The following is a 12,103-nucleotide window of genomic DNA, read 5'->3' as shown; positions in this document are numbered from 1 at the left end:
TGAAGTCGCTTTCTACTTGTACAACATGCTTATTCATTTGTTAGGAAGGTCGCTTTCTGGGATCATCTGGTGTGTTCTTCAGGTCCTCAACATCCAGTCTTTGCAGGCGCGGTTGGTCCCTAATCCAGGGCAAGAAAGCTACCACCGGCCTACGCCCCGTAACGTCGGCGACCACTGTACGGCTTTCTTGTTCATTGGTATTCGGTTCATGAACAAATGTGCCTTCAATTCCCTTGTCTCGCATGCCTTCGGACTGTTGCCTGGTATGATTTTGTGTGGTGTGGTGGATCATCATTTGTTCAATGAGGAAAAGGACCGATGTCTTGGACGAATTGGAACCTTGCTAATCTCCACGCAATCATGGGTGGATATTTGGGAATGCACAAAAGGTTAGCTTCTTGTTCCATACTCAGAAACCCCACTATCTTTATTGGCCTTAGACTCAATTATTAGACGTTGCGTGATAAACACTGATGTTTATACTTGCAAACAAAATCTAGACGCGCCGCTAGCTAGGGTCGATTTTGATGATGTATGTTTGTTCATGTTATCAACCGTGCTAATTACCACCACCATCTGTTAGTTACCATATTATAATGGGAGGTTCAGCTTTCCAAACAGATTTTAATCTCTTGTTTGATTTAACTTGATGGAAGTTGAAAAAAAGTTAAATGTGCTCACCACATGACATCAGTAATTTAGTACGCAATCTTTTCCGTTTTATAAACGTAACACGAGGAACCTTTTTTTTTTTTTTTAAAAAAAAGAAACAGGCCCCTTTCTCTTTTCAATCTGTTTCTTTCAGAGCACTGTAGTTATATGTAGTCTGGAATTGGAAATGATTTTGAACTCTCAGACTCAAAGGTAAACCTCATTGATTTTGGTCGGTGTGCTTACCAGCCAGACCTTGCATTTGTGTTCTGCAGCGCACATGCTTTTGCTTTCATAGAGAGATAAGAGTTAGAATCACGTGTAAGGTGTAACTGAGGGTTAGCAAAATTCAGTCTATCCAACTACCAAGTTGCCTTGTGATTTAAACAATTCGTCCTTCACAGTGCTTCTTCGAAGCAATGCATGAACTGGACAGCCTTTTTTGACCGTAGTCAAACCAAAACCCAGCATTTGCCACCTATTTAAGCAACCATCTCACTGTTTGATAATAAAAATATTGTTTCTCACACCGACGCCCTTGATTCTTTCCCCCATGAGCGCCACACGTAGGTCCATGCATCCGATCCGCATTGAGACTCGCGATTCATGCTCTCGAGATCGCATATCAACAAACCCAGCCAGCCTTCTTATCCCAATGCCGCCATTAAAAATTCAGAGCTGGTTTCGGAAGATCCCATCTCATTTTGTCGCCCCCTCCCCCAAAATTAATTAATCTTCTTTTGTCGCCCTTGAAAGCAATTATCATCACTGAATTGTAATAGCAAGTAACAACCAAAAGAGCAGTAAATTCCAAGAAACACATGTTTGCAGATTTACAATCAAATAGTCTGCTGAAAAAAACATATAAATCCGCATATGATTTGACATTTTGTATTCCAGTTACACCTTTCATATGGTCAGTATTACATATTTGTTCATTCGCATTCAGCCAGTGTTTTAAAAAAATATAGTTAACTATTTCGATCATCCTGACATTTTCTATTCCAGACACAGTTACACACTGGCCATGCTGTCTAAGAGCAAGTTCAATAGTATAGCTAACTACTAGCTTCAATTGATCTATAATCAATTTAATAACTAATTTATTCAATAGTTACCTATAAAATATCATGTTACATGGTCTCACATGTCATACACACATTTTGCCTGGAGCCTGTGTGCAGCTGATAACAAATTAGTAACTCACTTCTCTTCTCTCTTATCTCTTTAAAATATGCTTATAGCTGGCTTAGTGCATTCTCAACCCATAAAACTAGTTTCCATAAACTCTATCATCAAGAAACTAGTACTGGAGATTACTCTTCCAATGTAAACACTACTATTCCATACTTTAATTTAATGTTACTTATCTCACATGATATCTTAGATGTTGTGTAGAAACCATATCTGATATAAGACATGGTTTCATTCTCTTTTTTCATTTATTCACTTGCCACATTATCTATTTTTTATCCTAGATGACAACTTATTTAATGTTATGTACACCATTCTAATCATTAGATTAGGAATGGCCTTATAGGCTGCTATTTTAACTGCTCTAATGTTGATCCATTGTGAATAGGCAAAAAGTTAAAAAAAAAAGACAGTCAACATCCTGATTCCTGATGACTCAATCATCGGTTCATCACCATTTTACCGCGGGCGGTGCTAAACAACTGCAGCGCTCATCCATCTACCAGAGCTCCACGTCACGCGTCTCCCTCCTTTATATACCACATCTCCCTCTCAAGCGCCACTCCACCCTTGAGCCGTAACAGTGCCCTGCCTTCGTTCCACTCAACAGCACGAGCGCCGCTTTAAACGCGAAGCGAATTGCGCGCTCACTGTGGAGGAGAAGGGAGAGCACAGGAGGGAGCAGAAGCGCGCGGCGAGGAGAGGCCACGACCACAGGGAGCGTCACGATGGCATGCATCAACATGTACAACCCGGACGGCGGCGCGGCGTTCGGGGGCGGCCAGCCGCCGGCGCTAGGGCCGCGCATCTCCTTCTCCAGCGACTTCGTCGTCGAGCCGCCGCCGGTGCAGAACCGGGCGATGAACCTGAGGTGCCAGGAGGAGGACGTCAACTTCGAGTTCTCGGTGGGCAGCCACCCCATGATGGCCGCCGACCAGCTCTTCTCCAAGGGCAGGATCCTTCCGCTCAAGGAAGGCGGCTTCACCGCCGGCCGGCCACCCACGACTCTCCGCGACGAGCTCCGCGGCGGTGGCGGGGGCGACGACAGGGCGTCGGGCAAGGGATCCAGCCGGTGGAAGGAGATGCTCGGCCTGCGGAAGCCTCTCTGCGTCGGCGGAGTCCATGGCGCCGCCAAGAAGAGCACCGCCGTCGTCGACGCCGAGATGGCCACCGACGTGTCCGAGTCCAAGCAGGTCAGTGAGCCGTACGATCGGCTACCACACACATGGCACACACAGTTCATTAGTATAGATGAATGAATGCACGACAGGTTGTCTCATCAAGGCTTCTTTGATGCACTGCAGGAGCTATGAGATGACATATATGGGACTCAAAGCCAAACACACATGGAGCTCTCCTCTCTTTGTCTCATATCGTGACCACCCTCTTGCATTGTACTTGTCTCAAAACCTAGTTTTGTAGATTATTGTGCTGGGTTTCTTGTGTGCTAGATGACCACTGTGTGCTGAAGAGCAAACAATTGTGTTTTTTTTCTTGCATAAGTGCTCTCTCTCTATCTCTCTCTCTCTAGCTAGCTGTCCACTAGATCCATATCAGTATTTGCTTCCCTTCTTTCTTCACTTTTTCCCATCCACCCTGTACAAAATGCAGAGCTTGTGTAGATCGAAATTTTTATGGTGCAATCATTAGTCTGGCAGATGGCCAGATCTGTGAAGAGAGGATAGCCTCTGGTGATGGAGCCTTTCTGGCTTGTGGGGATCAACAGTGCTCTCATTTGTCTTGTTCCATGCTCTGCTGTATGATTTCATAAAGAGGGACAAGATCCACAGAAGAGAGTGTGTGTGTGACAGAGAACGAGAAGAAGAATAGAGGAAGGCTCTTCCCCCTGAATCATGATCGTTTTTATTTCTTGCAAAGCGATACTTCACTCTCACGACATGTTCGCTGCACTAGATGCACTGCTTTTTGCAATTACGCAGGGTGGTTTCTCAAACCATGGTTGATTTGCTGAAAATAAGCATAACTAAAACGATTTATTAACGATTAAAAAATAATTTATGGATAAAACTGAACAATAAATTACAATTAAAAATCCTAAAAATCATTCTCAAATTTAAGTTCTAAAATTTAAAATTTGGCTTATAAGCATCATCATAAGTGAAAAGATTAGGGGCCCGCCTTCTCATCATATCCATCAAATCATCTTGGTTTAAAATTAGACTGAAAGTAGGGTATAGGCTCATGCAATGGTGCATAACTTTTCCATCTTTACATGCCAACAAAATTGTTAGATATTGTTGAGTCAATTTAGCTAGCGGATTTTGTGGTCACTTTGTCCCTAACACAGGTCGTCATCTCGGTGAGGCGCTAAAGGCGTCTTGCAAATTTGCAATAGTGGGTGGTACTAATAAATATCCAGAAGGTCTACTGAAAACTGATGAGACAAAATGAGTTACTAATTAAGCAAAACAGGAGAGCAGGGTTGTTTAACTGGGGCCAGCCGGCAAGGAAGTAGTAAATAATTAATACAATATCCAATCAATATCCTTCAGTGAATGCTGACCGTAGTTCCAAAGTCAGCGTAAGCAACAACATCACAATGAACACGATAGTTTACCCTAAATCTAATCCAAAAAATACTTTTGTACTTCTGAATATGTTTGGTGCTCCTTTTCAATTCGTGTACGTGCTTCACTAACTAAATCTGCCATCCAATGACTCCAATAGGAGAGCTACAAGTACACAAACACGAACTGATCGTAATCAGTGCCATGTGTTGGCCCCCACATGCTCCTGTTCGCTCTTGTCGAGAGGACAAGTATTGTTGCTTCCATTGGTAAGAAGCAATCTCAACCATCCATCGCAATCCACACTTCACATGCATTTGAATATTGGATGATTGGACACTCCCCGGGCTATTTGGTCCAACAGAAATTGGTTTCATAATAATCAACTAAAGAATCAGCCAAGGAAAACACAGGTAAAGGGAAAAAGCATGAATAATTGGTAAAAGAATTATTGTTTGGACTATTGTGGATAAATTGGAAAAATAATTCAGAATATGTTTTCCTCATCATCTTCGATGTGGAAGAAGTTAGGCGGTGATCATGATGAGTGATAAGGGACCGGGATTAGGATGTGATTTTCGAGATTATAGTCGGCCTGGAGATATCGATGGATGATCATGCTATATCATGATCGTATAAAGATGATGAATGACATGAAATGAGGAGGTTCTGCACCGATTAGGTCCATGTTTCCATGTGATGGATTTGGATCCGCGTGTGGGTTGGTAGTTTGGTTTGTGAAGGATTATACGCTTGTGAGCACATATAGGTTAATGGGCCATATTGAGCTAAGTCATCGTATATTGGGTCTTCTGTACTTTATGGCATAAAGAGTAGAGAGATAGACATATGACATTAAGAGAAGAGAATAACATCGTACTTTTCGTGTTCGGAAGAACGAGAGTTGAGAGGGATGGAGTGTTTTTGTGGCATTTTTGGAACAAGAATTGACCGATAAAGTTCATCAAGTTTATCATCAATTACTTTTTTAATTCAGATTTTGCGTAGAGTAGAGCTTTGGTAATTTTGTCACTGATTTTTTATTGCTTCCGGATTTTGATCTAACCATTAGATATGGGTGTAATTCTCTCGGTTAGTTTCTTATGGAATCTAGATTATGCCTAATATGTTTGAAGCAATTATATCAGTTAGTTTTTAATGAATCTGTGTCCGAGGAAACACCTATCATATTTTTGTTCAGATTAAACTTTGGCTAGATTCCTTCAATTTCATGCTTTGTTTGTTATGTTTAGGCCCCCTTTGATTCAAAGGAAATTCATAGAAATTTTAGAGGATTTCATTCCTATAAGAATTTTTCCTATAAAGAACCCTATGAAATCCTATAAAATTCCTATGAAATACCTCTTTCATATAAGTTTTGGAGGAAATTTAACGAGAGGCAGATCCTCATGCAAAAAAAATCCTTTTGAGTCTTTATCTCTTCTCAAATTTCTGTGTTTTTCCCGTGGCCCAATCAAACGACTATTCCTACGTTTTTTCAATCCTCTGTTTTACACTTATATTCCTGTAGGACTAGATAACGAGCTAGCTCGGCTCGGCTCGGCTTGGCTCGGTCCAGCTCGTTAAGATAACGAGCTGCCTCGGCTCGGCTCGGTCCATCTCGTTAAGATAACGAGCTGCATCGGCTCAGCTCGGCTCGGCTCGGTCCAGCTCGTTAAGATAATGAGCTGCCTCGGCTCGGCCCGTTATCGTAACGAGCTAAAAACCCAGCTCGGCTCGGCTTGTTATAAAGCTCGAGCTGGCTCGTTAGGCTCGTGAGCCATGCATAAAAAAATTAACATAAATAATTTTTCAATAGGTTATACAAGCAAATTTTCATTTCAAACATGCAAATCATATGAAATTATATTTAAACATTAAAGTTTAAACCAACAAATCACATGGTGAACCTATTAAGTACTGAACACATGCATTCCAGTGTGAAATCAATGAACACCGGTGAATCTTGTGTCTTTGGTCTAGCGTTAGGCTCGCGAGCAGCTCACGAGCCAGCTCGAGCTGGCTCGTTATCTCTAACGAGCTAAAATGATAGCTCGGCTCGTTAGAAAAATGAAATGAGCTGAGTCGAGCCGAGCCAAGTTTGTCACGAGTCGAGCGAGCTAACGAGCCACGAGCTTTCTGCCCATCCCTACATTCCTGTCAGAATCCTATGTTTTTTTTATTCATCTTTTTTATTCTTGTGATTCAAAGATACCCTATATTGGTTAAAATTAAATCTACGCTATGTCTAGAAGTTATGTTTCAAGTCACATATTATAAATGGATTTGAATTAGTGAAGTTCTAACGATTTTGTTTGTTGTTTTGTTGTGCGCGATTGTTCATCACTGTAGCATGGTACTGTTTGGTAATGTAGGTGTGGGTTGCTGGTATATTTTGTGCTTGTTATCAGGGTGTGTGAAAGCGTGGTGTTTTCAACTTTGAAAGCAGTACAGAAGTTATGCTCTATTACAGCTTCCTTATTGCTTATTTATAGCCCAAACAGATGGAGATTCTAAGATTACATGGTTCATCACAAGATTGTCCATTTAAAAGGGACATTTTCCGAAGATACATCCGAGATTTACATATATCTAAGATTGCTTGCGCCCAAGCCACATAACACCATTTCTAATGGATCATAAATCATAATAGGTTGCCACATGTTCCTCGGCTAGCTCTGAAGTCATTTCATCAAAGATCATTGTGGCCGAAGGCTCTCCTAACGAAGACTCTTCCAACCAAAAGTCTTTTCAGCTGAAGGCATACTCGGTCTTTTCCTCTGGTCGAAGTTTTTCTTTTGACAAAGGCCCTCAGACCCAAAGAGGCCGAGCGGACTACTTATCCAACCCAGTGTACCACCTTTGTTGGGCCAGTATTTTGCCTCCAAAAAAGTGATTTATTGGTTGCTTTAGTATTATTCCAATGCATAGCTGTTTTTCTTTCTTTCTTTCTTTCTTTTTTTAAGAAAAAGAAAAACTAACGATCATTCACCCCCTCTGATCCAATCCTATGTTTGCTATTCCTGGCTAGCATTCTTCCATAGCTGGCAGCTGTCACACAAGAAGATATACATGTCAGTTCCAGTGAATCTAGATGGTGTTTGGAACAATGGATTTATTTTTAGTCCCATGTCCCATCAAATATTTGGACATTTATTATAAATAATAAACGTTGAATATTAATAAAACCTATTTATAATCTTAGGCTAATTTGCGAGACGAATCTATTGAGCCTAATTAATCCACAATTAGTCTATGTGATGCGACAATAAACATGCTCTAATTATGAATTAATTAGGCTTAAAAAATTCGTCTCATGGATTACCACTCATTTATGAAATTAGTTCTTTTATTATTAGTCTATGTTTAATACTTTAAATTAGTTTTTAAATATCCGATGTGATATAGGGTTAAAATATTTAGAACCATTTAAACAACCCCCTATCCTCGTGATGGCAAAGATCAGAAAATATTGTTATTTGTCAATCAAATCATGTACTTGATTCCACAGAGGCTCCGTGTAGTTACCAAAAACTTTTACTCAAAAACATCGCATCAAATCTTTATACACCTAAATAAACCATTAAACATTGATGAAATAAAAAAACTAATTATATAGTTATAAAAAAACCGTGAGACGAATCTTTGAACCTAATTAGTATATGATTAGCCATAAGTACTACAGTGACTTACATGTGCTAATGCCGGATTAATTAGGCTCAAAAGATTCGTCTCGTGATTTTCAGGTGAACCGTGAAATTCATTTTTTTATTCGTGTCCGAAAACTTTTTCTAACATCAGATCAAACGTTCGATAAAAATTTTTGTTTTTCAAACACAACCAGAGATTAATTAACCCGTCAAACCGTCACCCTCCCGCGTTCTGTATAGCCCTGTGGACACTGACCAGTGGTGGGCCATTTTGTCTTCGCCTGGGCCGGTCTTATCAACGATGCAATGCACCAACGCATCCTCCTCACCACCACCGCGTGCGTTTGCATGCGCTGATGCGACGCTCGGCACGTACGCTACGGCGTCGGCTGCGTTACAGCAAGAAAACCACCGCGGCAATATCTCCGTACACGATCATTCCAATATTCCATCAACCACCACCGCGCCGCGCGCACCCGTGCCCCGTAAAGGCGTCAACGGCAGGAAGCGATTCGTACTACGCGCGCGGAGCGGCGATGCGTGCGTGCGCGTTTTCGCACAGATTGGCCTCGCCCGCCGAGGCGCCGATCCCTCCCTGCGCGCGCGGCACATCGGCGGTGGTGGCGGCGGCCGTGACGCGCGACCAGGCAGCCGGGCGCAGCGGGATCGGAGAGGAAAACGCCGCTTTCTGTTTGTTTTTTTCTCGGTCACCCGTTTCCTCGATCGTTGATTCCGTTTTCTCCTTTTGCCTCTGAAGCGGTAGGCCACTTGGGCCTTCCGGCCTTGACATAAAATGGGCGCGTGGGTCAAATTAGCATTCGTTTTCTTTTTCTTTCCCCTGTTTCTTTTTATTTTCGAATTTTGAATGCACTGTTTCCTTTTACTTTCGATTGATAGTGTATTGTTTGTTATAGTATAAAATTTGTTTCTTACTATGAAGTTTTTATTTCCGGTGAAAGTCTATTTTAGCATAAAGTTTATTGGCAAATTTTACACGTCGAGTAAAAGTTACATTTCAAATTTAACTTTCCAACAGTCATGCGACGAGACCGGGCCGGCCCACGAAAGCCGTTTGCCGAGGCGGCGAGTCCTGGGTTTCGGACGCTATCCGCAGCGTCGAGAGAGAGCAAAAGTGGCCGTGCCGCTAGGGATAGGGAGGGCCAGTGGTCTGCTTCTGCTTCTACCCGTCATGGGCCAAGTTCTTGTTCAGGCTTGGCTTTCCAGATCTTTTTTTTAGACTGGCTTTCTAGTTTCTCCACCTTGAGACCTGATACACACGACTGTATTATAATTTCTTTTGGAGACCAGAAAACAATCGGGATAAATGGTTGGGAGTATACTGTATTAGTGTATATAGGCTCCGTTTGGCAAAACTTCAGCTCTTAACTCCAACTTATCTAGAGTCGTAGTTGTGCCAAACACTATAAATTCTAATTTTCTTAGAGTGGAGTTAGCGGAGCTGCTCAAAAAAATGAACTGCAGTAGTGGAGCTGGGTTTTTGCTACTCCACAGCTCCACTCCACGCTAAAAGACTCACTACCCTTAAGTTTTTAGATGTAATTACACGAAATTACCACCCATCTATCCTTAATATGTTCTCTTTCTCTCTTTGTTCTATTATTTCTCTGCGATGAACAAAACAACCATACAATTATATGGTTCTAAATCTAAATAAAAAATAATATTACATCTAAAAGAATGTCTTCCATCATGAATACAATAGGTTATTATTGTCAACATACTCACTAACCTCTTCTTTAGGAGTTTGAACCGCTCTCTGGCTCCAATAGAAGTTAGTTTCCGTTGGAGTGGGAGTTTGGAGTTTGAAGCTAGAGTTTGAAGCGCTATCAAACGGGGCCTATAATGTGTCTGGATCCACCAAGTTAAACTTTGTGTTGGTAGACTCCTAAAATATGTAGTCGAGTAGTACTCTATTTCAAACTATTTACCTGCATTGGGAAAAATTATCATGATCTCGATCGATATTTAAGGTGCATAAGGGGTGAGTGACATATTTGCAAATGAAAAATAATTTATAAATAAAACTCTTATATATGTATTCTTAGTGATCTAAAAACAAATACCGAATAATAAACTACGGTGAAAAAACCTACAGAACAATTTCAAATTTAAGATAAAAATTCAAAATTTAGCTTATAAGCATAGGCAGAGGTGAAAAAAAATAGGGGTGTAAATGTCGGCAAAAGCAATTGCGACATACGGATACGATATGTTTTCGGCACAATGTATGCTATTACTACTACTGTCTCATTTTGATGTCTGGATCCAACCCATTTACACCCGTACCTATTTCCCATCTCGTCTCGCACCATGAATGCACATCACAGAGCAACGGCCGGAATACAAAACAGGAGATGCCCATCTGTACGTACACGCAAGTACCGTTAATCCTCTGCTCCAAAGCAGGTTTTGCCTATGGCAACCCCAGGCACAAAATCGTCCTTCACACTAGCCAGTGTAACAGTCGGCAGTACACCAGTATCCCCTTTTTTGCTGCATTCATTGGTCGATTTTACTCCGCTGTCCCGTTGCAAACGCCCACGCGCACACACACCCCAATCATACATCATACAGATCGGTGATGATTAAGGGCATGTTTAGATCCATTTGGAATAGCAAATTGTAAATGATAAAGGTTTTGGTAACAAAAGTTTTGGTATTATATTTTTGTAACTTGGTGTTTAGAGGCATGTAAAAGTTGTCATTTTTTGGGTAAAAGTGAGAGGGGTTTCGCATCCCTATGCGCTTTTTGACGAAATTTGCTACTCTAGACTGCAAATGCCAAATACAAAGGGCCTGTTAGATCCATTTAAAATAGCAAATGACAAAAGTTTTGGTGACAAAAGTTTTGGCATTGCATTTTTGCAAGTTGGTGTTTAGAGGCATGCAAAAGTTGCCATTTTTTTGCAAAAGTGATAGGTGGTTCACGTCCCTATGCGCCTTTTCGTGAAATTTGCTACTCTAGATTGCCAAATGCCAAATGCAAAGTTGTCATTTTCTTACTCTAGTGTTTAGATTCATTTTGCCAAAAAGTGCTCCAAAATGATAAAACTTTTGCCATTTTGAAGGATCTAAATAGGACCAAAGTTGTCATTTTCTTACTCTAGTGATTTTGCCTAAAAGTGCTCTAAATAGGGCCTAACTCCACATGCTTATTCCATCACTGTTACTATGGACAAGACACTTACTGCAAAAGCAAGTACTCCTAGTACCAAACGAAGCGCAGAGAAATGGCCTTGTATTGGATGTGCATCATGCATGCACCACCAAACCAAGTGGCAGAGCGATTCCGGCGGTTGAAGTACGGGGCTCTGCAGGACTGCAGCAGCAGCAGCAGGAGCAGTCTCTGCCATTCAGAAAGAATTACAGTGACCTCTCTGCAACTCCCTGCAGGTTACTGTCACTACAAACACCCCTTTTCGAATTCATGCCCGAGATGCGCTTTTTCAGACTTTTGGCAGTAGTGGTGGCTTCACTCTCAGGAAGGGAAGGAAGGCGAAAATGGACTCAACGAAGCACTCTTCTTGAGAAAGGCAGGGTGGGGGCCTGTGCTGCTACTGCAGTGTACAGGTCCCGGCCTTCTGGTACGTACACCTGGGCAGCTACTCCACTCGAGTGACACCGTGTGGCACTGCAAGCCAAGCCAAGGTGAAGTTGGAATTGTAGCCGTAGTAGCAAGGCAGGGTGAGACGGAGGAATAAACTCTGCCACTTCCAAAGCTAACCTGCCCCAAAAGGGGGCTACAAAAACCACAGTTTCAGTGCCGCCCGCCACTTGACGGTTATTGTAATCCACCGCGGGAATGTTTACCGGCTTCGGGATCCTCACCATCTTCCCCCCCCCCCCCCAGCGCCACGCTTCCCCAAGCAAACCACCGCGTTTTTTTTTTAATATGCTCCGATCGATCTCCTCCTCCATTTTTTTTTCCTATGCGAGCTCCTCTTTTGATTTCGCGCACTTGCTGCTGCTGCTGCTGATGTGCATGTGTTGTGTTGGTAGATGCATCTCTGGATGGATCTCCGAACGAACAACCACCCCGGATTTCCCAGGATCTACCCC

General features: G+C 42.1%; 1 protein-coding gene across 1 annotated transcript; it reads left to right on the top strand.

Annotated features, from left to right (window-relative positions):
- The first annotated feature begins 161 nt into the window (after positions 1-161).
- Positions 162-3,568, top strand: LOC102720304. The gene is made up of 3 exons (XM_006647890.3): positions 162-389; positions 2,234-3,038; positions 3,150-3,568. The coding sequence occupies exons 2-3, from the start codon at positions 2,574-2,576 to the stop codon at positions 3,156-3,158; spliced, it is 474 nt and encodes a 157-aa protein (XP_006647953.2). The 5' UTR covers positions 162-389; positions 2,234-2,573; the 3' UTR covers positions 3,159-3,568.
- Positions 3,569-12,103: the final 8,535 nt, after the last annotated feature.

The sequence above is a fragment of the Oryza brachyantha genome, chromosome 2, assembly GCF_000231095.2.
Source record: "Oryza brachyantha chromosome 2, ObraRS2, whole genome shotgun sequence".
NCBI classification, from domain to species: Eukaryota; Viridiplantae; Streptophyta; class Magnoliopsida; order Poales; family Poaceae; genus Oryza; species Oryza brachyantha.
Note: the sequence above shows the minus strand (reverse complement) of the source record. Positions and strands in the feature narration are given on the sequence as shown.